Raw genomic sequence first — 25,508 nt, 5'->3', positions numbered from 1 at the left:
TAATTAAAAAGATTTTTCCTTTTCGTCATCTTAGACATCCGATCCTTACGGAGATTTCAAAAGGAAACAACATTTGGTATAGTTGTGGATTCATTAGTCTGCTGTGTTTCTGGGTGGTTGTCTTGATGTTTTGATTGTCCGGTTTCATGTTCTTTCTGTCTTGTCAGGCGCTGGTCCGGCTTCCTCCCCAGATTTCGCAGAGCGAGGAAGTTCTCCGCTTCTTCGAGACCAAACCAGATGATATCAGCCCTCCCGTAGAGTGAGTGTCACACAGACCTTCACAAACCAATGTCTGCACACTCTCCCACATAGAGAAACCTTAATGAAGGCAAATATGAATAAAATAAAGTGCTGCGCAGTGCTTAAAGGAGAACTCCGGAGGAGAAAAACTAATTTTTTTGTAAATTTGGAGTGCTGTCAGTACAGAGAACAACGACAAAAATCGGTGTTGCCTACACCGTGTTATCCTCTTTTTAAAATTTGAACCCTGTTGACTTAAATGGGGCAAGTTTTAAACCTGCTTTTAGCCTCTTAACATCCTTGATGTGTCATTACAAGTGCCCAGCCATGTGAGTGATTCCTTCAGAGTGAACGCGGTGAATCTGACTGCACATACCTGTATTTACTTCCTGTTTTCGGGCGAAGTCCACAGTAGTCGATTGTTGATTGTCAATTGTTCACGCGCGTGATCATAGGTAACTAAGCAACAGTGGAGAACTCGACAATCGACTACTGTGGACTTCGACCGAAAACAGGAAGTAAATACAGGTATGTGCGCTGGCTGAATTAACATCACTTTTATTCATATCTTTCACATCTACTGCAGTCAGATTCACCGTGTTCACTCTGAAGGAATCACTCACATAGCTGTGCACTTGTAATGACACATCAAGGATGTTAAGAGGCTAAAAGCAGGTTTAAAACTTGCCCCATTTAAGTCAACAGGGTTCAAATTTTAAAAAGAGGATAACACGGTGTAGGCAACACCGATTTTTTGTTCTCCTTTAATGCACACTGCACTATACCATATACTGAATACTATTTTTTAAAGTCCCACTGTAGTCAATAATTGTATCCCTTAAAACTCATCTTTGATCACCAAAATGACATATTTAAACGTTTTTCCTTTAAAAAAATTCTTCATGCTTTTATATAGCTTGTGCTGAAGCCCCCCCCCCCCCCCCCCCCCCGTGATGTGATTGGTTACAAGGTAGTTTGTGACGTCAGAAACACCAGCGATTTCAGACCGTCTTTGATTCACTGCAGTTTTAAGGAGAAAATACTCAGCAATGGTGTTGACTTATGAATTTGCACATGGTTTGTCTTAAAGCATATTAAAAACACCACATAGACATATAAACAACATTAAAAGCTTGATTTTCACCACAGGGGGACTTTAAAATAGTACTATTTCATGTATTATGGCACTGGAAATGGAAGATGTGGGATACAGTATTCCATGCACGGTTTTGTTTATATCATCTGGACATTCAATGTGCTGATGACATGCTGCATACTGTGCTAAAAAACGGACACACATGCAGACGTGCATGATTTCTCACACTCCCACACACTGCATGGTGTTGTGTAAATCTTAAAGCCTCCTGCTGTATTTGCATACTTTTCTTTGATTAGCTCAGTAAAAATATTTCATAATTTGGCTCTCAAGAATGTCACATCTTCATTGTAAGAGAATCTGTGAGGGTTTCAGGAGAGGTGCAAATGCAGATTTTCTTCATTCTCCAGCTTTAAGTTACTCCCATCCCGACACATTTTAATCACAGTGATGCGATGGTATTGTTTAATTAACACTGATGTGGATATGCACGGTCCTCTGTGAGTGTGTATGTGAACGTCTTTCCCTAGGCTGGTCCATAATTAGCTCATGTGAATCCCATGAAAATTCGAGCCAAAAGAATTAACCTACAAAATGAATAGAGAAGGAGAAGCCCATGTTAGGAATAATTCATTTGTTATATACACTAGCATTCAAAAGTTTGGGGTCAGTAAGATTTCTTTAAAGGGATAGTTCATTAAAAAATAATTTTTTTCCCAATCATTTACTCACCCTCAAGTTGTTGAGGTACATGAGGTACATGTCAACTTAGAACAACTTGAGGGTCAGTAAATGATGACAGAATTAAAATTTTTGGGTGAACTATTCCTTTAAAATAAATAATAGTTTCATTCAGCAATGACATATTAAAGTAATCAAAAGTGATAGTGAATATAGTTACAAAAAAATCTATTTCAATAATCTTTAAAACTCAAAGAATCATTTTAAAAATGTATCAAATATTAAACATTTAATATTTTAAGCAATAAACATTAACAGTTTTCAACATTGATACAAATAAGAAATATGTCTTTGAAGATATTTCTTGAGAAATATATTCTAAAATATATTATAATAGGATGGATGGAAAGGAAGCTTATGTGCAAAACAGAAAAAAAGCTAATTACGAGTTTTTATTTCAGTTTATTATTGAAACAGAATTATGAGCTAAACTAAGAATTCTGAGGAAAAAATTTTTTTGGGCAAGATATAAACAAATATTCCACGGCAGAAATCAAGCATCCATAGGAAAAAAATATTTTAAATTGTAATATTTCACAATATTACTGTTTTTTACTGTATTTTTGATCAAATAAATGCAGCCTTGGTGAACATGAGACTTCTTTCAAAAACATAAAAAATCTTACCGACTATAAACTTTTGAACGGTAGAGTACATATACATAATAAGTATTAAATTAATTATTATTTATTATAATTTTTTGAGTGCACGTTTAAATAGTCATTGTCAGTCTCTCACGCTGTTGGATTGTTTTTGTAATCTCATATAGGCAGCCTTGTTTGCTGTAGTAGTGGGACAAAACAAACAAAAGAACATGTTTCTTTCTGTAACCATTTTACTTTCATCCTTTTGTCTTTTCTTTTCTGTTTCTCTTGCACCTTTTCTGGACTCGGAGCTGTCCGTCACATACTTCTTTCAAATTCCCTGCTTTTTTTCCCCTCAGTGCGAATTTCTCCCTAGTGATATGAAGTAGGCAATCTATTTTCATGTTCAAAACACATTCATCATATGCTGCAGTGGCTACACACAACCACGCACTGACACACACACACACACACACACACACACACACACACACACACACACACACACACACACACACACACACACACACACACACACACACACACACACACACACACACACACACACACACACACACACACACACACACTGCTCACTCTTTACAATCATAAAAAACAACATCTTCGTTTTGTCTGTCATCTACAGTGCATCCTTGAACACTCTCCTGATTTTATGTTGCTGTTCGTCTGTGTCAAAGTCCATGACAGTAAAATATGAGTGTGTGTGCTTGTGTTTACGTGTGTGTGTGTGTAGTATAGGTGTCCTTGTGCCCTACTGATTATAATGACTTATACTGTCTTTTTACGCATCGCACCGTGCTACAGGTGTGTATGTAAACATAAAACCGTCTGCATTTGTGATCGTATAAACGACAAGCAAGCGCTACTCTATACTGCTCAAAACTCGCGTTTGAATAGTAAGTAGCAAATTCTTAAAATAGGAAAACATACAGGCTGTGTGAGTCAGAAGCGGCAGAATGTACATGCAAATATGAAATTGCTTTTTAGAATCAGCTTTGTGCACAGCCGGTGTTCGACCCCCGCCAAATTATTACCCCTCTAGCATTGATAGGTTTAGTATTAGTTGTGGAGGAGGGGTTAGGATTAGGCAATCAGGTACTGACTTCAACTAGGGTGGTATTTATTTGGCAGGGGGTCGACATTCGGCACAAAACCGGCCTTGCACTCTGAAAACAGTCCTCAGAGAAATGTGCAGAACTCAGTCAAAATTTTTAGTTGGACTGTTCTGGAACAGTGTTGTAAAGAAAGCTTAAGCACTGTTTTTTAATTGTGTCCTCTTTTGGAAGGCCAAACAAAGTAGTTTCTTTGCTTTCGCAATGAAAAACACAGCATCTTCACGACATGGCGGCGCCGGCGCAACAACAATACCTCGAGAATAAAAGTTACTCCTTTCTTTGTGTGTACATTTGGGCGGTGTAATGAAACTCTGCCCTCACACACTGACGGAGATTTGTGGGGGAGTGTTTGAACGAAGCGTTTTAGGAAGGCGTGGCTGAGCCTTAACTTTTACAAAGAATTTCTCTTTGGGTTTGAGACTTTAAGCTTTGTAACTCTGCAGATCTTATACTTGCACTAATAGCTACATAACACACTAAAGAAAAAGGAAAACATGAAATCGCATCATATCAAAACGCTAGCGGAGAAAGAGTTAAAAACAGTTGTGCTATTTAACATTTTTGTGATTTTTTTTCATGATATTGTGAGGAATAGAAAGTTTAAAAAGAACAGCCTTTATTAAAAAAAAAAAAAAAATCATTGCATTATAAATATCTTTACTGTCACTTTTGATCAATTTTAATGTGTCCTTCCTGAAATAAAGTATTCATTTATGGAAGCTTGTTTCCGCCACGGAATAACAAATAAAAAAGGTTATTGCAATTTTATATCTTACAGTTCTGAGAAAAAAAGTCAGAATTCAGTGATATAAACTTAAAATTACAAAAGTGAGATAAAAAGTTGCAATTACATTTTTTTATTTATTCTGTGGATTTTTTTATTCTGTGGATTTTTTTGGAGATTTATTAACTAATAATCCATATAAAAGTTCTATTTGTTGCCGCACTAGTCTATTCATTTCAACCACTAAGCTTTAAATGGCGTCTGTTCCTGTCATCAGTTTTGAGGCTGTTCCTCTTTATCCGTTTTGGCGGTGTATGCACCTGTTGTTTGGAAACTGACTGTCTTGACTCTCATGGTGGTGTGATGTGTTATTCAAATATCCAAGTGTTAATTGTCAGAGCTCCATTAGGACAGACACATTGCTACTAATAGCTAAACAGCCTAAAGTCACTCATCTCTGCAGGTGGATTTGTTATGGCGCTTGTTAATGTGTGTGTGTGTTTTTGTGTGTGTATGGTATACAGACGGTGCCCTACAGTGCCGTACAGCTGTATGTGATTGGTGGATTTGTATCAGGCTAAGCTGGATGAGAAATGCACTACACAATTTTTTCGGAGGTTTCCGGATTGGCGGAAAGACCGTTAACAATCTTAGTACAGGAACTATTGCACTGCATGGAAATTGCTTCAAAGGAGCATAACAAGTTGATTATTGTCACGAAAACAAAAGAAATGACGAATACTGATAGAGAAATCAAGATCCGAGTGGATGCCCAGACAGCAACATAGTGTCGGCCCAGATCCGGCCCACATCTGGTACACATCGAATCCACATGTACCAGATGTAGCCCGGATCTGGGCCGACATTATGTTGCTGTCTGGGTGGTTAACAGGTTAATTTCTTTACACACCTGGTTAGTCAAAAGTGAGCGGGTATACAAATGGCTAGAACAAAGAGCGGATTACCGAATCACATTAAACCCTTCAATTTAATCTATTTTGGTCATGTAATGGAGGCATGAAGGAATGAAGACAGCATCATGACAGGGGTAGTGGAAGGTTTCAGAAGTCGTGGAAGACTGAGGATATGCTGGCTGGATAATATTACGACATTGACTGGTCTGTCTGGAGCTGGCTTGTTTCATGCCATACGAGACAGAAGACTCTGGTCATTACTTTCTCATCCATGCAGCCAACCACCGCCAAACGACAATGGCAAAATGACATATCAAGCCGAGAGTACAGCCTATGAGTACGTCTCAGATATACGGGCTGAATCACTTGCAGACCAGCAGTTAGTAAATCAAAATGAAACAGGGACCCTGACGTTTAAGAGAGTGTGCCTGTGAGTGTGCATCCTATCAGCAATCAGTCTCTGTATGTGTTTGACTTTGGTTTGAACTGTAACTCACACATATTAAATTTGTGTGTCTGGCAGTAGATATATTTGGCCACACAAGTGTATGTATCTTTCTGTACAGTATTCTCTAGCAGTAGCATACATTCTACATTCAGTTGATTCTTAACTTCTAGTTAAAGTCTATAAGTCCACATTCCGCGATGATCCGGAATAGTCTGATAGTTTTCGTCATCAGGAGGGTCCGCGGATCCCCAATTTTTGTGTCCGCGTGGACAGTGCACGTACAACAATGCATGTGCGAGCGACTTTAGCGCTTGAAAACAATGTCCACTAGGTAGCGCGCACGTGCCAAACGCGTCTTTCCACACAAAGGAGTATACGTTGGCCCTGTCCCAAATGGCCCACTTCATGTGCACTTGATAACAAGATCGTAGGGTGTCCCATTTGTCATTTTAGGTTTCAGAAGGGTACCCCCCTTTGAAAGGCTTGCGCTCTCAACTGCGCGCGAGACTAAGCGGAATGTGTAAAATTAAGTATAACCGGGCCTTTAAAGCCACGCTCACATGCCATCAACCTGATGTATGTCTACAGCCACTCAGATTTCAGCAGGCTTTGTTACGGTTGGTTGAGAGATTCGTTTTATAGATCATACACTACCGTTCAAAAGTTTGGGGTCAGTAAGAATTTTAGAAATGAATACAGCAAAGCATAGGCGGAGGGTGAACCAACTAGGGTAAGGCTAGATTCGATTCCTCCTTAAAACATTTTTAAATGGAATGTCTTGAAATAATTACGTCAGCTATCAACAACCTATCTCAGCATAAACACTCTTGTTATTAAGGTTACGTTCACAAACCACTGTAATTCGAACAGGCAAGCATATGTGTGATCTGGCATGGCGGCCAGTTCGAATAAAAAAAAGCCTAACCAAATATGCCTTACCCAATGCAAGCAAAACATACGTTTTATTCAAATTCCCCAGCCTTACACTCGTTCCGCCTATGCAGCAAAGACACATTATTCAGCAAGGATGCATTAAAATTATCATATGTGACAGTAAATAGATATATTCAGTGAAGATGCTTTACACTCATGTCATAATTTATAAACCTTGTTTGGTTCCTCTTTTTGTCTTTATCTGAGATTGAGGCTGAGATCCATAGAACACATCACTGTCTTTGCATCAAATGGTAGGATGGTTTGATTACTGTATGTAAAGGGTTCTAGAGGTCTGGTTTCACAAATTTATTTTTCCTATTGGACTTTGGCCTGATTGGATCACAGTATAGTCAAATATAAGTGAAATATCTTGAAAGTTGAGTCTGTAAATCCATTTTAAAACCATTTACAGAGCTTAACGTCTGATTCTAACTGCACCATGTGTCAAAATGTTATAGTTGGCACAATGTATATGTATATGTTCTTGGCTCAAGTTTGTTGTGATTTAGAAAAACTTGACTCCGGACCCTTGCCTGTGCCTTTTGAATGATGACTCTTCTTTGAATCTTGGAGCAATGGACAAAATAATTATTTTTTTCAGGCTTTACTGTAGCAGCAGCAAAAAAACAAAACAAAACAAAAAAACAATACTCAAACTTTAATTTGATGCAAATGCAAGTATATCAATATATATCATGGTTATTGAATATGCACACTCTTTAGCTAGGTTTAATAAAGCTAGACCACGAACAATACAGGCTTGGTTGTCATAAAGAAAATAATTAAAAAATGTTACATTTATAATGTTACAAAATATTTATTTGTATTTTAAATAAACGCTGTTCCTATGAGCTAACGCTCTATATTTTAAATCTTCTGAAACCATTGCTTCGAATGACGAAATGACTTATTCACTTATTTTATAGTGCTTTATATTGAATATTGAAATTTCTGGATGAACTATTCCTTTAAACGACCAGATCAAGCTAGCTTTTTAAATTGTCTCGTCTTTATGAACGGTTGAACTCATGTTGCCAGATAATTATCGCTCGAAGCAGATGGTCATTTCGTAACATTACCTAGCCTTTCATTTAAGGAGAGATCTGGAGTCATGGAGTTCATTGAATGGATGTGGAATAATGGATTGGTTTAATGTGGTCTGTCGTGAGGACAGTTGAAGTGAAGGTGAAATTTGAGATGCGTTTGTGCCATGTAAGTGTGCTGCTAGTGTTTCTGTTTTTAGATGGATATGAATTATTGATGCACTGAAGATTTCCACCGGGAAATAAATTCCCCTGAGGAAAACACACTGACACGTGTGAGCACTCTTGATCTTGAGAGCTTGGCCACTTTCAGCAAATACTGATCTTTGATCCATTTCCCACCTGAAGTAATATTCACACCATGACGTCAATTCACTAAAAGTCAAGGTATGGTAGGTTCAGATGACGTCATCCATTATCACATGACAATATCAATTCAATTATGTGTAGAACAACACAAAAGAGAAAGACAAAACTGCAGTTAAACCTTAACCAACAGCATCAGCCATAGTCAGTTTTTACCTTATGATTACACAAAAAAAGTAAGAAGGTAAAATTAAGATCTCATAAAATGGTGAAGTCCATGTTACACAATATAATTAATACTTTATATTACTTACAATTTAATTACTTACCCAGATGTTGTTCTAAGGCAGTGTTTCTCTAACTTTTTCAGCCCAAGGACCACTTTATCTTCCAATTTTTTTCGGAGGACCACCTAACAGAATCCCACTCTAACACGCCCCCAAAAAACAACAGAATCGGAAGGATAAGCTAAATTTAAGTTTAATATGCAACTGTTTCAAGTCAAAAACGAATTATTCAAACACAAATGCAATGATATGATCAGAAATTATTATATGAATTTTATTTCATTTGAAAAAGTAAATGTGAAATGAGCTGCAGCTTAATATGAACAACAAACTGCACATGTGAAAAAAACTAAACTGCAATTAAATATACTGTAACAGCCTAGGTCCCACTTAATGTCATTCCAAAGAGCCATTAGTTTAAAACTGAGGTGGTGGGTATAGGAAGTCTATGGTTGTAACTATGGTAACAATAAAATGCTGAAAAAAATACGTACCTAGACCAAAAAACTAGTTGAGGATAAATTCGTTAAAATTGGGCAATTCTAGCGTTATGGATGTGACATTTGCAGTCAAAACTTGAAAGTATAAATTCTCAGAAAATGCATTTAATACCAATATATTGAGACGTCTGTTGATATATCCATAGGCTACTCCCTTAATAAAGGAGTCAAGACATTAGAAAAATATCAGTCTACACATGCGTTTTATATTTAATATGAGGCAAATACACATGTGACGTGACACAAAAAATCTTTAACTTTTAGGTGGCAAAATATTTTTTTGTAATTCTATGAATTACACTGCGTAAACCAAAAGTAATATACCCACCGGATGAAGAAGGGTCGGCCTCCACAGAACATAAAATCTTCTTTTTATTTTATTTTTCATGTTCGCATTTATGAGGAAAAAAACAATGTTACGGACGTGACAGTTCTCCATTTCATGACTTTAAAACTTTCACAGAGACCAAACAGAAGCCTTTAAAGCCTTTAAAGCCTTTCTTTAAAGTGAATTTCGTTTTTATTAATTGTATCTTAATTTGAATCAATGTTTCATCAACCAATTTCCTGGATTTAATAAATAAGAAGTAAATATAGTAGAAAATAGATAATCATGACACGGAGGCGCCAGCGAGTGAACTGGACTCTCGTCTCATAAATTAACCGAAACTCAGCGTAAGGTAGGCTAGGCTACTTGCCTCACAGACCTGAGAAGTATATAGAAAGCTTGAAATGTCTACTTTTAAACAGAACAATTCAAAACGAAAGAAAACAGACTGCTCTCTGCTGCGTTCACTGCTGTGAAGATCGCGAGTCAGCATCGTTCTTCATCTTTGCAGTCGACACAGAAAACACTTGTTTATTAATAAACAATTAAAATGCCACCCACATGTTGAACGCGTCACACCGCATTAGCACCGAAAACATGATTATTAAAAAAAAAAATCTAAAATCTAAAATCGTGATACGAACCGAATCGTAGGTTTGGTCTATCTATCGTTACAGCCCTAGTAAGATGAGAAAGCAGGAGTTTATGGTTGTAAAAAAACAATGGCTATCTGAACATCTTTGCCAAGCGCAAACCAGAAGTAATCAATAAATTATCGGGGAGGGTCATGCCTTTTTTCACAATCATTTTGGAGGGTTATAGAAAAATGTATTGCTGGCGAAGGGAGAGTCATGTATTTTTTGACTACAGATCTCAAAACTCCTCTGGTAGCCCCTTAAATAAAAAATTAACAGTCCCTTAAATAAGTGACGATTTTATAAACACTTGCCTAGTTTAGGTCATCTTTTCCTAGATGCCCCCGGACCACACTTTAAGAATTACTGTTCTAAGGCCATATTACCTTCGTTTTTTCGGAACACATAAATGTGCTTGCGCTTGTCCATTTACAGGTGCAGTGAGCGATTTCTGAGAAACAATTCATATTCAAAATCAACCCAAACAAACACACCCCTCCCTTCATTGCTCCGCCCCCAAAGTGCACGAACACGAAATGTAAGTGTGGATGTCTCTTTATCATAGCTGAAGCGAAGCAAAATAATGCTTCATGAAAAATAAAGCGAAGATGACGAGCGAACGACAAGGAAGAACAAAAAATTAACATACAGTACAAAAGAATACAAGCAAGAGTCGTTAGTCGCCAGCGGCAGATGAGCAGATTCGTTAAGTTGTGAATTTAACTTATGCGCAAAATTGGGATATCGCATAAAAAATTTGCGCATAAAGCACCGTTTCCATCCAGTGAGCCAAAGAGAACAAAAAAAATCGTCACTTCCTAATAAACTGGCACCAAATATCACGAAAGAAAATGGTGCAGAAGGAGAAGCCACTGTATATAATAATTTCGTACGTAATAAATAACTTGCGGCTCAGAGCGCGCAGATGAAATGCAATAAAGTTATCTTGCTTTCGGAGCACCGAACCACTTTGACGACAGACTTTGCTCAAGCATTTCAGACCAACCAAAACAGCATTTCAGATGCTGTGCAACGAGATCAGTCCGCTGGTTAGTCCAGTTAGTCCGTCCCATCGCAAAGTCGTCTTTTTTGATGATGGAATTTATTCGGTAAATGTAGTTTACCATCGTAGTTTATGCGCATGTTTTCTTACCAAACAAAAAGTATATCCGACTCAAATGAGCACACATGGTTTTTATCGGAATCTTTAGAATTTATGCGTATTTTGGCGTTTCCATCGTTTTTTTTTTTTTTTTATGTGGATGAAAATGCGCACAAAATAGGTGGATGGAAACATCTAATGTTACTCACGTATGGAGCAGAGATAACGCAACCTCAGTGTCTGTTTTCAGGCCTTCTCGCTTAGGTCACAACACCAGCGTGTTCACAGCTTGCCCTTTGTTTTGTTTAGTGTGTTTGTTTTCTAACTACCACAGTTTGTGCCATTAAGACTTACAGTGTGTGTGTGCTGCGTGGCTGTTCTCAGGGACAATGCAGGGCACTGTTGACAAAGAAACTCCTCCATTAACACAGCTGGAGGGAAAGCACTCTACCATCTGATGAAGAAAGACAAAGATGCTCTTTGAAATCTGACTGATTCGTAGTTTCCACTGCTCTATTATGGGAGTGTGAGTCAGACATTTTGTGTTCCAGATATAGCCTAAATTTGAGGGAAAACGTAAATTTTATACTTATACTATTTGTGTATCAGGAGTGTCAGGACTGCAGTAACTACTTTTGTGTTAGATAACATAATAGTTCTCACAAAAAAAGAAAAAATCCTAGGAAAAAAATATATCCTCATATATATTAAAGTGCCACAGAATGAGATATTGACTTCAGTCATTCAATTTAAGATTAATATACTGTAGATATCTCGTGGAGGTACGCTGTTAGAGCCATCTGCTGGAAGACATGCAAACTGCAGCCTAAACCCCAATGCCATTATTTGTTCATTTGGTCTAATGATGGATTTCATTGAACATTTCATTTTAATTATGGATCACTATTCTGCTTTTATTCTGATTTAATTCTTTAAATCAGAGTATTTCTGTGTACACAAATGTCATGCATTCATTTTCTGGGTGTTTTCATTTTTCCAAAATTCTGACTGGATCTGACCCCTTAGAGAAACACTAACATTTAATAACCACAAATTGTCCAAATACATATTCTTGTATTTGGATAAAACGTATCCAATACAAATTGTATACGATCTTATCAAATACAAATTCTTGTATTTGTTTATATAAAACAAATTGTATATATATATATATATATATATATATATATATATATATATATAACAAATTTAATTCTTTAAATCAGTTTTTTTTCTGTACATTCAAATGTTATGTAATTATTTTCCAGCCATTTTTAGTTTACCAGAAATGCAGTGTAAATTAAAGTATTAGTGTAGAAAAATACTGCATTATATAGAAAGTATACTTAATTAATATGTTAAATGTGAGCATATAAAAACCAGACATAATGAAATTGGCAGTGGAGTGTAACTGTTATGAACACTAGAGGTCACTGTCACTCTAAAAACATCTGCTGGATTCAGTCTATTATTCTTATCAATTATTTGTAAATTCTTTTTTTACTTTTTTTTATAGGTATTTTTAGGAACCAGTAATTATGTTTTATTTACTCAACAATACCAGTGTTCATTTGCATTTTGGTACTTCTTGAATGTTAATTTTGGACATTGCATGCTGAAAGTAGAAATTACCCATTTCTGTGTTGATGTTGTACATGTACAGCGTTAAATTTTAATTGCAATGTAAGAATTAATATTAGTTATATATGCATCAGTAGCTTGGTTTATAGACCAAACTGACAGTCTTCTGCTGTGTGTTAGTTTCTCTCTGACACACACACACACACACACACACACACACACACACACACACACACACACACACACACACACACACACACACACACACACACACACACACACACACACACACACACACACACACACACAATTTAAATGCACTATGGCTGGTTGCTTTTTCTGTCAGACACATTCGGACAGAATTCTTTACATATCCATAGCTCACAGACAAGCGACTGAATCCCAGGAGATCTTCTTCACGCTGCAATATGCGTTCAGAGCGCACTGGAATGCGTTTTACCATTAATTATAAAATAGAGTGTCACACAAAAGCTGCTATCCGGTACAATCAGAATTGAGATGTCATGGAACCTACTGTATTACACAATAGATCTGTGATAAATGGTCCTGGAGATTTTAAAGACAAAAAATATAGCTTTAAAATTACATTGCCATTCAAAATCCCAGTATCTCTCTGTCTGTCCATTAGTCCAAGCCTTACACTTACATCAGATGATCTGAGACAGATGGCAGTGATCAGAGCAGCGTTTCCACCACAACACACACATTTGCTATTTTAGACCATCTGATATTGAGCAGTCACTCTCTCTCTGTTTGCCGGCTGTGTACAGGGGAACGTTTTTTATTAGCTGGTATGATGGATGGTTGCTGGTAGACTGTGTATTCCCACATGGAGTGCTGTAAATCCTGACCTGGTTATCCTATAGTCTTTCTGCGTAATTAAATGGGGGTGGGTGGGGGGTGGGGGATCTGGCTTAAACCCCTTAGAGAAACAAGTGACATCTGATCGCAGTTCTGGAAATAAATACACTCAACACTACACAGGTGAAAATCCTTCAGAATCTATAGTTTCAGTGTATTTCCATGTTTTCAATTTATATATACTGTATGTATATGTATATATATATATATATATATATATATATATATATATATATATATATATATATCTTAAATTTTTTATTAATTTTAGTATTTATTTTATTTTATTTTACGTTTCACTAATATTTGACATCCAGAAAGTGTTCAAATACAGCTTCAGTTTATTCAGTGTTGAACAGTTGTAATATTTTAGTTTAAACAGGATTGGTTCAGAATTCTTTGATAAATAGAAAGTTCAAAAGAACAGTGTTTATTTGAAATAGAAGACGTTTGACACACTGTAAATGTTGATACTCTCACTTTTGATCAATTTAATGCATCCTTGCTAAATCGAACTAGTATTAATTTCTTTCAAAAATAATAAAAATAAAATCTTACTGACACCAAACCTTTGAACAACAGTGTATATGTAAATTGTATGTGATTTTTAATGTACTCCTGTGACATTCAAAGTGTAAATTTAATATATGAAAGACATATGCAATAGATTAAAATATGTGTGGGCATGTCATCATCAAAGTTTAAAAGGCTTAGTTCACCCAAATATGAAAATTCTGTTATTTACCCATTGTCAAGTTGTTCCAAACCTGTATGAATTTCTTTCTATTGCTGAACACAAAAGAAGATATTTTGAACAGTTTCTGGTCCCCATTGACTTCCATAGTATTTTTTTCTATACCAATGGAAGTCAATGGGGACCAGTAACTTTTTGATTATAAACATTCTTCAAAATTTCTTCCTTTATGTTCAACATAAGAAAGAACTTAGGAATTAGGCTGAAAGATGACTCAACAGATTGCAGTATTTTTCCCATCGCTCGAGGGGAGCTGTAACGGTTTTGGAACCATTTTGCCATATGATGTTGTTCTGCCAGTTTCAGAATTGACTTCCACTGTATCCATTATGGGAGACGGTTTGGTTATCAACATACCATCAAAATATCTTCTTTTATGTTCCACAAAAGAAAGAAAGTCATACAGGTTTGGAGCAACTTGTGGGTGAGTAAATAATGACAGAATGTTTGGGTGGACTATCCCTTTAAGGGATTTAGTATGAAGTGAAAGACTCATTCAGTGGCGAGCCTGTCATGATTGGTTGGTTTAGATGTAGACCCAGGTGGTCACTGGTCACAGTGACTGATTATTGTGTGGCTCCTCAGGGGGTTAATGCAGGATAAAACTAGTTCATTATCTAAAGTGGTGTTGCTGAAGGATCTGATAAGATGATCAGTCAAGGAAAGACACAGACAATGAGACACACAGAGAGTAAGTACAGAGGATAGCCAAAAATAATTGTGATTTAGTTCAAAGTTAAAGGCCTGTTTCATGAGGCGCGTCCTTTTAGGCCGGGGAACGTTCATGGAGCAAATTGATGTTGAATGTGGAAGGAAAATGACATCATGACAATGCTGATAGGCTGTTAAGACCACAAGAACATGCGGTAGCTCTTAAAGGGATAGTCCTCCCAAAAATGAAAATAACCCTAACCAAACCGTTTCCCATTATGGAAACAATGGAAGTCAATGCTGAAACTGGCAGAACAACATCATAAACATGGCGAAATGGTTCCAAAACCGTTACAGCCCCCCTCGAGCGATGGAAAAAATACTGCACTCTGTTGAGTCATCTTTCAGCCTAATTCTTAAAACCGGATGGGTTTACTGTTAGGAACCGTTAGCCTATTGCTCGGCATGGTCGTGTAACGGCCAACAAACATGAGTCAGTTTGGACCAGGTGGACAAACACTGTTCCCTCAAACACTGTTTCCAGAATGGTTTCACGAACAGCAGATTTCAGACACCTTTCAAGTCGTCTCCAATCATCAGATCTAAACATCATTAAACCTTTGAGGAAGTTCAGAAGCAAACAGCGTGACGTTCCATTTCTGCAGATCTAGAGTGTGAGGGAGGACCTCTGTTTTGTGCTCCTGTGCTCTGTGTAAACATGCATCATGAAGGATTTGTTTTTATTAAATGTTGGATCTGTTTGTTGCTCAAAAGTCTTGTGTTGTAACTCATGGTCCAGTTTCCCGTCCACACTGATGCAGAAACTGAATAATAACAGAAACCAGAGGGAGCAGCCAGAGGCTCAAGTTATGAAACACTGCTTGTCATTTATTGGTATTTTTTGCTCTTCTGTTCGTGTGTTTTTTTGCTCTTCTGTTCGTGTGTGTTTGTGTGTGTGTGTGTGTGTGTGTGTGTGTGTGCTGTTGTGTTCTTTGACACTTGCATTAAAGGAGGGACCCAAGCTGTAACACAGAACGAGAATATTACAGTAATTCAGGATTGGTTTCTTTTGGGCCATCTATCAACCACCTATCAATGGCATAACAATGACCCAAAACACTCTAGCTGCAATACACTAAAAACACTCGAAAACCTTACCAGTCGCATAGCAACACCCTGGCAACTGCATAACAACATGCACTACCGTTCAAAAGATTGGGGTCAATACATTTTTTAAAGTGATGAATAGCAAAAGTGACAGTAAATACAGTAATGACAGTTTATTTAGTCAATGACTTGTGTCACATGGTCCAGCTTCCTTCCTTCCGTCCTTCCTTCCTTCCTTCCTTCCTTCCTTCCTTCCTTCCTTCCTTCCTTCCTTCCTTCCTTCCTTCCTTTCTTTCTTTCTTTCTTTCTTTCTTTCTTTCTTTCTTTCTTTCTTTCTTGAAGGTTTTGATCCAGTAAGTGTTGAATCTGTTTGTAGCTCAAAAATCTTGTGTTGTAACACAGTCCAGTTTCCTTCCTTCCTTCCTTCCTTCCTTCCTTTCTTTCTTTCTTTCTTTCTTTCTTTCTTGAAGGTTTTGATCCAGTAAGTGTTGAATCTGTTTGTAGCTCAAAAATCTTGTGTTGTAACACAGTCCAGTTTCCTTCCTTCCTTCCTCCCTCCCTCCCTTCCTTCCTTCCTTCCTTCCTCCCTCCCTCCCTCCCTTCCTTCCTTCCTTCCTTCCTTCCTTCCTTCTTTCCTTCCTTCCTTCCTTCCTTCCTTCCTTCCTTCCTTCCTTCCTTCCTCCCTTCATTCCTTCCTTCCTTCCTTCCTTGAAGGTTTTGATCCAGTAAGTGTTGAATCTGTTGTAACACAGTCCAGTTTCCTCCCTCCCTCCCTCCCTTCCTTCCTGCCTTCCTTCCTTCCTTCCTTCCTTCCTTCCTTCCTTCCTTCCTTCCTCCTTCCTTCCTTCCTTCCTTCCTTCCTTCCTTCCTTCCTTCCTTCCTTCCTTCCTTGAAGGTTTTGATCCAGTAAGTGTTGAATCTGTTGTAACACAGTCCAGTTTCCTTCCTTCCTTTTCCTTCCTTCCTTCCTTCCTTCCTTCCTTCCTTCCTTCCTTCCTTCCTTCCTTCCTTCCTTCCTTCCTTCCTTCCTTGAAGGTTTTGATCCAGTAAGTGTTGAATCTGTTTGTAGCTCAAAAATCTTGTGTTGTAACACACAGTCCAGTTTCCTTCCTTCCTTCCTTCCTTCCTTCCTTCCTTCTTTCCTTCCTTCCTTCCTTCCTTCCTTCCTTCCTTCCTTTCTTCGATTGCATGATTGCATATCAAAACTGACATTTAACATATTTAATTTAGAAATTTTAAAAAAGCTGACCTCCCTGAAAGTCATTGTACAATTCACACACTTCACTGGTGTATGTGCTGGTGGTCACCATAAGTTTGACAAACACAGAACAGGCCTGTTATTTAAATATACCACTGCAGATGCCAGAGATGACTGTATGAAGATATCATAACAGAGGAAGCCACAAAATGCGATGCATCACTCGTATATTTATAATACATTACTTGTATGGTCAGGTTGAGTGAATGAACCGAGCAGTGCCCAATAAGCACAATCTACCATGTTATGCCTTTCGTCTCCCGCCTTTCACTTAATAGTGACTCTGGGAGTTATAAAGCTGAGAACTGTAGATTTTTTGTCTAAAACTTTTGGGGCGACCCGTATATTACGTGCAGACAGCCCACTGCAGGGAACTGTGAACAGTCACTTCCAATAACAATAACGGTCTCAAGCGATTAATGTGAACTATTTACTTTGAGATACGCCTCAAGAGGTTAACAGCCGCAACAACTGGTCTGAAGGACTGTTGGACTGAGTATGATGCTTGATACAGATATTGGCATGCTTCAGTCTCTTAAAACTGGGAATTTTCCTACTGCATATTATTCATAAATGTCATGTCCTATATGCGTCTTAATTGTGACAGTTTCCTTTTATGCGAGACAGATAGCAGATCTCTCTGATTTAGGGCTTTTAGGACAGTGTCCTGCCTCTATTCGGCTACAAAGGAGTTCATTCTAGAAGGTTTGCAGTGACCTCATACCGCTGATCTGAAAAAGAGAGTATTCATTCTCCCACGGGAGCCACAAAGGAGGAGATTGAGCGAGAGAAGGATGAAAAGAAAGAGATGCAGAAACAGATGAGAGGATGAAGAGCTTGTCATATTTTGGACTACATGGGGGAATGAAGATATTAGAGCAAATGTCCTTAAGGGTTTTTTTGGGGAATACCAGCCATGAATGTGTGCATGTGCATGAATGTGATCAGAGAGACAGTTTGGCATATTTTCATAATATGTATGTCATGTAAAAAACTCAATCTATTCAAATCCAACTAGTCAAATCAGCCACTTCCAGTAACAGTATGCTTTGTTCACTCAGAAAAAATACTTAACGTTACAGTCAGCAATGTGTAATATGAGGATGTGCAATGCTAAAGCCATTATGTAAACAGGTCACATGCTGCGTTTGTCCAGTCAGTAACACTGACACCGCAAATATGCAAAAAAGAACTTTAACCCAGGGTTTAGGTATGTGCAGTGTGAAACTGCAGTTTATGAATACCCAGGATTAACTGTTAAACCCGGGTATAGTATGTCCAGTGTGAAATGTGATTAAAGATAACCCAGGATTACATTTAACAGGGGTTTAGAATGACCCAGGGTTAACTATTTCAAGTGGGAAATCCCTGGATATGCCAAAAAAAACCTCAACCAACCTGCCTTGACCTGACTGCATATATACATATTAAAGGATCCATCCAGAATAACTAAACACAGCAACGGAACAAATCAAAACATTATCCTGAATGTGTGTGGAAACAACGTGAATGTACTGATGTGTCTGTGCTTCAAAATAATGTGCGATCAGTGCGTCGGGGTTGTTTATGCATCAGAGACTTGAATGTTTCTCTCCGCTTGAAATGTCAGAAGAAACACTTTTTTTAAAGCAATTTTTTATGGTTTTATATGTTATTAGTGATTCTATTAACCATTGGCACATAACCACAATATCATAGAGAGAGCAAACACTTAGACACCGCCTATGCGATGTTCTCAGGCCAATCCAACATTATGGCGCAGAGTTTTGCAAATACCACTCATTTTCTTTAGAAAACATAAAAATTTTAGTTATTCTATTTGTGCTTCTGTCTCATAATTCATCTTTCCATTTTGGGTCTGTCAGGATGCAACTGTACTGTATGTGTCTGCACTTTTGCTTACTTTTATTGTTTGCTACATTGCCTTCATTTTCAATAAATAGATCTCATCCCTCGTCACAGTTTAACTTGATTTTACGCTGATGGATAGGCGACACACACATGTGTCATTCTGATCTATTAATCAGGGTGTGTTAAGAGATCCGCCCTCTTTATCGCAGAGCCGGAGGATGAGAGGAGGGCTGGGGGGGGGGGGGGGGGGGGGGGGATAAAAGGATAGAGAAAGAGCCATGGTTCTGTTTGGGTCACATGATCAGATGTTGTGGCGATAGCAGCTGGCCCCTTCGATCTTAACACAGACTCGCTCCCTGCCCTGGCACACGTCTTGCTCTCACTGTGTGTGGCACACGTCTGTGCTCTCATCTCTAGTGTGTGTGTGTATATGTGTGTGTATGTGTGTGACAGCTGTCTGCTGCAGGACATTGTATCACTGTGACTTACTATGTCACTCTGCTGTTGCTTTTTTTACAGGGATTATGGATCCAAACGCAAGTCAGGTAAGACAGCCTTTTATTTACCTCTCGTCTCAGTGTTAAACCTGTTGCCGGGTTTAAGTACTAAGTCAGCCCTGCTCACTAACTCAGCATGCCCTCCCTGTTATTGCGGCATTGAATGACTTGCTGTTTTGCACTCAACTCAGGGGAGGGAAAGGGTTTTTGACTGAGTTTCTTTTAAGAATTGGACATGACTCAGAGGTTTGTAGAGCTCTGGGAGTGTCATCTGTAAAAGGTTTGGGAATAACTGGCAGGATTTTGAAAGAAAGCCACATGAAAGTATGTGCATTTGTACTTCACACTGTTGCCAAAGTGGTCTCAGCCAAGTCGTCCGGCTGAAGGCACAGAAAAGCATGTAACCAACCTGTGCTTAGCAGTTGGTGCTTTTTTTTCTTTAAAAAAAAAAAAAAATTCTGAATGTGCCTGTACAGTATAAATCAATATGTATAATTATTTTTCAGACTGTTATTATAATGTTAAGGCACAGTGATCTGATTTATGACAAGGATTAAACCAAGTTTCCTTTGCATAGCATGCTAGGGTGTGTGTGTTTTGAACAGCCGTTCTGCAGTTGGGATGCATATCCAGACACACACACACGCACACACGCACGCACACACACACACACACTGTTGAACACTAATGTAATTGGGATTGGAGTGAGCATTGGAGTTTTTGTACTCCCACACACATCCCTTTGAAACATTTTCCGTTTTTGATCTGTTTGCTTTCCGCTTGCACACACATATTCATTTGCTATTACAATATTTGAAATTCGCCATTTGGATTTAGTTTTTGTTTTGATGTATTAAATAATTCCAGATGTCATTTTGTTTTCTGTCCTTTTAACATTTATCCATGGAAGTTTGTTTCCGACATGGAATAATAAAACCATTTTAATTGCAGTTAATTGCAACTTTTTAACTCACAATTCTGACAAGCTTATATGTATCTATAATTTCAATTAGAAAAAAAAAAGAAGAAAAGAAAAGTTTTAAGGTGCAATCCTGAATCTTGAATATCAGTTGTTTGTCATCTTCAAATCTCATGCACATTAAACTGACACAGAAGAAGTTTTTAACATAAAAAGTGCCACAGGTTCTGTGTTGCGACACTTAAACCCATGTTTTGAGATAGAAACTAGTACTCATGTGATTCTGATGTTAAGAGCTGAATGTGTTTGGAAGGTAAACTGCACATGTACGATCACATGCATGTAGTTCAGCCTAGAGTCATTTATAGTCATTTTTGAGAAGGAGTGCAGAGTTATGGCCTTATACTGTAGTCATTTCAGTACAGTATACATTTGTGATGAGGGAAAGTAGGCCTACTACACCAGATTTTAAAGAGCTACAACATTAAGGTTTGCAAATTTGTGTTTATTATGTAGGAAAACACACACACACACACACACACACACACACACACACACACACACACACACACACACACACACACACACACACACACACACACACCCACACACACACACACACACACACACACACACACACACACACACACACACACACACACACGCGCCTCTAGCGAAACTTACATACTGTGCCTTTAAGACATTATTTTAAGACATAAAGACATCCTTGAGTATGGCGATTTCATGGGGATTTCAGGTTGGATCATTTTAGTCTTGTCAAAACTTAATCCAGACAAACATCCACCCATAGTTATTGATTTTTTTTTTTAGACCAGTAAATAGTTATTCTTAAGAAACATACATAGTTTTAACTCCTTTGCAGTATTTATATGGTCTGCAGTGTTTTTTCAAATATTTGTCTTTCCATTCATCATCTGTTTGTTAATTCACATTTATTTGCTCTCACAACATTTGAAAATTGCTAACATTTGGATTAAATTTGACCAGCAGCTGAAGTGATGTAATAAGCAATTCCAGCTGTTGTTTTTTTTCCCCTTCACTTCTCATTTGACAATAAATCATATGTAACCACTTATCATTAATCTGTTGGATCACTGGAATTTGTATTATCAACATCATCCTCTTTTCCATTCTGTTTTTTAAGATAACCACTAGATGTGCATCTGTCAGACATCAGTAATCATTTGTGTTAGCTAAAAGTGCATAACATCCTGAAGATGTTATACTAATTATTCAAGTATGTATTTTGTATGTTTGGAAATTTGTAATTTATTTTTATGTTTAAAGATCTGTGGTTTCAAATGGTCCCCATCTTTCTGTCAGTTTGAACGTCTGGCTCTTTGGTTTCCAACCAAGTGAATTACCTCAGAGTTTAGCAGGTGGAAACTGCAGCTGAGGAGTGTCATTATCAAAAAGAAACTTGTTCTAGGCGTCCATACAGTATATCCTCTGGCAGATTCATTTGCTGATTCTTTCTGTAGCAAAACAAGTGAATGGCTGCATCCGAAATTGCATACTTCCCTATATTGTAAGTGAAATTGTGACAACAATATGGGACAAAAGAAGTTTGTCCGAATTCATAGTACTCATAAAAGATGGATATATGATGGATAGGATTTCTGCTAGGTCACATGACAGTGACAACATGGCGAATGTAGTATGTGGGGAATATTTTCATACAACACATATTCATACTATATAGAACAGATTTTTTTATGCGCTCGCAAAGTAAGTATTAATTCAAAATAAAAACCTTCTCGAGAGAGTATGCTGTTTCGGACACTTATTTATGAGCTAGTCATTGAATCATTCACTGAATCGATTCTTTCAAAGATACTGATTCAATCATGAACAAAACTGTGTGTTGCATGAAGACACACAATGCTGTTGTGGATTTGTTTGGAACTGTTTCAGTTGGCGGAGGAAAAAAACAGACTATGTAACTGGCAATATTGTGTGTAAGTTACTCATTATTAGCTTCCTGTTTATTGAATTGTTGTATTGAATCACGGCTGTGATTTGGCTCTAGTCTCGCGTTGAAACTGATCACATTCAGTAACAATAGTACACATGCTCATATTATACAACATTACCTAAATAATAATATTTAATACATTTGTTGTATTATATATTCACCTCTATTAATTTATATACTGTAGTAGTGACTGTATTCACAATATAGCATGGTTTCTCACTGCATGTACCTCATTGCTTAAGTAGTGACGATCTGCTTATGCTTGATGAAAGTGCAAGTAAAGCATATCTTCTCCTTGCCATAGAAATAGAGCTCAGGAAGTTCAGGAATGTTCAGGAAGACATCTAAGCGTTTGCTTTTCCAGAATTGACGACAAATGCATATAATCAAACTGAAATTACGTGTATCATGAGACAAGCTTTGATATTGCCATAGAGACTCACAAACTAAAGAAGGGTTTCCTTGTAGGCTTAGGTAAACAGTTTAAAGAGAGAGGTCACAAGTAAACTTGCATTGCTTTACGGTGGCAGGAAGACAGGGGCTTTGCTTCCCTCTGAGGTGCCATTTAACAGTATATGATTACAATATAATCACTCACGCAGAGCATAATTCAATAGCATTACTCTATAGCTGTGTGGCTTTGCACAAATAAACCTCAGAGACTCAACTGAACCCTTTATGGTTAAGAAGTAGAACCTCCAGTTAATGTTTTAAACTGCTCTGATATTCCTTATGGTTTGTTGCTACTTCTAGCCAAATGACATCTCTGTGATTAGTACGCATTCTGCCCATATCGGACCCCTCAAAGTCAGTTTTTTTGTCTTCCATTATAATGCAGTAAACTCAATAAGTAAGTTATAACTCTCTAAGACCCTAAAGAGCTCAGTTTGGCTCGTTAGTCCTGTTTTCCTTGGGGACAGACCATCTTGACAAGCAGATGGGTTTAAGACACTTAAGCCCCAAATAGGGATCAGTTTTGGCTTGATGCTGCTATAGAAGACTGTCCTCTCAGAACTGCTCTTATGTCAGCCTGAAGACACAAACCACCTGTTCAGAAGTTCAAAACCCTGAGGATTAGGTTAAGTGTGCCAAAACCATCTGATCTGTCCTTCAGGGCTCACAATAGGGGAAGTTTATATGTGACCTGCTCCAACATTTTGAGTCATTTTGACCCAGAGTTTTGTGCTTCAAACTGTTGTTTCAAACGATTGTTGAGGTATAGGGACAGATTTACTAACAGCTTGCAAACCCTCTTTTGGCGTTAAACTACTGTCAGGTTTTACTAAAGACACAGTGAAAAAAGGCGTGGACAGGGTTATTTTTGTGGCTGACCTTATTGCAAATGCATTAATTTGTAGGAGTTTCCCGTTCAGACGCTAAATTTATGGCAGGAGAGTATTTAAATGAATCACGCAAGGTGATTTACTAAGGTTTGCGCTCGTTGATGTACTGGTGTTTGCGCCATTATTTACCGCCCCAAAAAAACATGTCTTAAACCAGACGCTAGTTTCTGCTGCTCTTGGTAGATTGCGTTGGTCATTATGGAAATTGTCCGTCTGTGTTCTTTAAATTGCTCGTCGTCAGTAGATCACGCGCAGAACTTTACACTCCCATCGGCACTTTTTTGGAATTGCGCTCGCACGCTAATTTGCCCTGTTTAGTAAATCTGGCCCTTAGTGCTTTAAATGGGGGCGGTCATAAAAAAAACTTGACAGAAATAGATTTATTTGAACATACATTAAATAATTAAGACAAAGTAAAATATAATTAAGTAACATATATACCGATTTATGAAATATAGTGTATTTAACAATATATTTGAATGATTTTAGTGATATGCTCTTCTCTAAAGTTTTTTTTTATTTTTTTATTTTTTAAGTATGTGCTTATGACTTACCTGAGATTGTTTTACTGACATGCTTCTGCGGTTGAAACACTGATTTGGTGATTACATGAGAGATGATACAGTATATTTCAGTAAGTTGGACTGTATCTTTCAACATACTTTCTGATGTTCATTCATGTTTTGTGCTATAACCCAATAGTAAAGAGGAAGAGATGATCATCAAAAATGACACACACACAAAAAAAGTTTTTTTTCATAACATAAGTCTTGTTTTTTAAAGACTTCCAACTCACTTACAGTTCAAACGTTTGGGGTCAGTAGATTTTTTTTTATGTCTTTTAATGTATTATTTGATAAAAATACAGTAAAAACACTGATTTTGCGAAATATTGATTCTTTGAAAAATAGAAAGCTCAAAAGAACAGCATTTATTTAAATTGGAAATATTTTGTAACATAGTAAATGTTTTTGATCAATTTAATGGATCCTTGCTGAATAGAAGTATTAATTTCTTTAAAAAAAGAACGGTTAAGCATCTTAAAGACCCAGTGGTGATGGTTCACAAATCATACCTCCGTGAATCTTTGGGTTGAGCTTTGCCTGGATGTTTTTACAGACACTCCTCTTAGATTGTTCAGATGTCTTCCGGTATGGGCCCTTCATCCACTGTGAGGACAGGACACGCATTGCAGTTCCCCACATTCTGCTCCTCGTGTGAGTCAGATGTGAAGAGGGAAATACGGAGGGTGGATTGTGGGGTTCTGCTGGAATGGGGTCAGTCAGACAGGCCCTGGTTTACGTGGCAGAGTGTGTTTAGTGTGACGTCGGACTAGCTAATCTTGTTTACACAAGATTCAGGGCTCTGTGGAGGAGTGGAGGGGCCATACGGAGAGAGAACGAGAGAGAGGCGTGCGGAACAGATGGGAGTTTTAGGGGATGAGGGATAGTTTTAGTGTGAGAGGAATGGTCATGCTTGTGTATGTATGTGCGGCGTGTTTGTCTGTTCTATTAATAGGGAGCGGGCTTAAATAGGTCAGTGTGGTTTTATGGTTAAAAAAGTTCTTGTTAATGATGTTTAATGAATGTAGTTTGACCAATTAGAGATGTTAGCTACTGGAAAATGACAAGATGTTTCATTCAAATTTG

General features: G+C 37.7%; 1 protein-coding gene across 6 annotated transcripts in view; it reads left to right on the top strand.

Annotated features, from left to right (window-relative positions):
- Window positions 1-25,508, top strand: part of sh3pxd2aa (SH3 and PX domains 2Aa) — a 110,628-nt gene that overhangs the window by 41,141 nt on the left and 43,979 nt on the right. For 5 of the 6 annotated variants that reach the window (XM_082163357.1, XM_082163353.1, XM_082163355.1 and 2 more), the window contains exons 5-6: window positions 168-259; window positions 19,624-19,649. In XM_082163357.1, coding sequence (XP_082019483.1) covers window positions 168-259; window positions 19,624-19,649 — 118 coding nt within the window. Of the gene's footprint in view, window positions 1-167; window positions 260-19,579; window positions 19,650-25,508 lie in introns of those variants that run through there. The other variant, XM_082163358.1, reaches the window with a different exon arrangement.

The sequence above is a fragment of the Leuciscus leuciscus genome, assembly GCF_965113295.1.
Source record: "Leuciscus leuciscus genome assembly, chromosome: 3".
Classification (NCBI taxonomy): Eukaryota; Metazoa; Chordata; class Actinopteri; order Cypriniformes; family Leuciscidae; genus Leuciscus; species Leuciscus leuciscus.
This window is presented reverse-complemented; position numbering and strand designations above follow the sequence as displayed.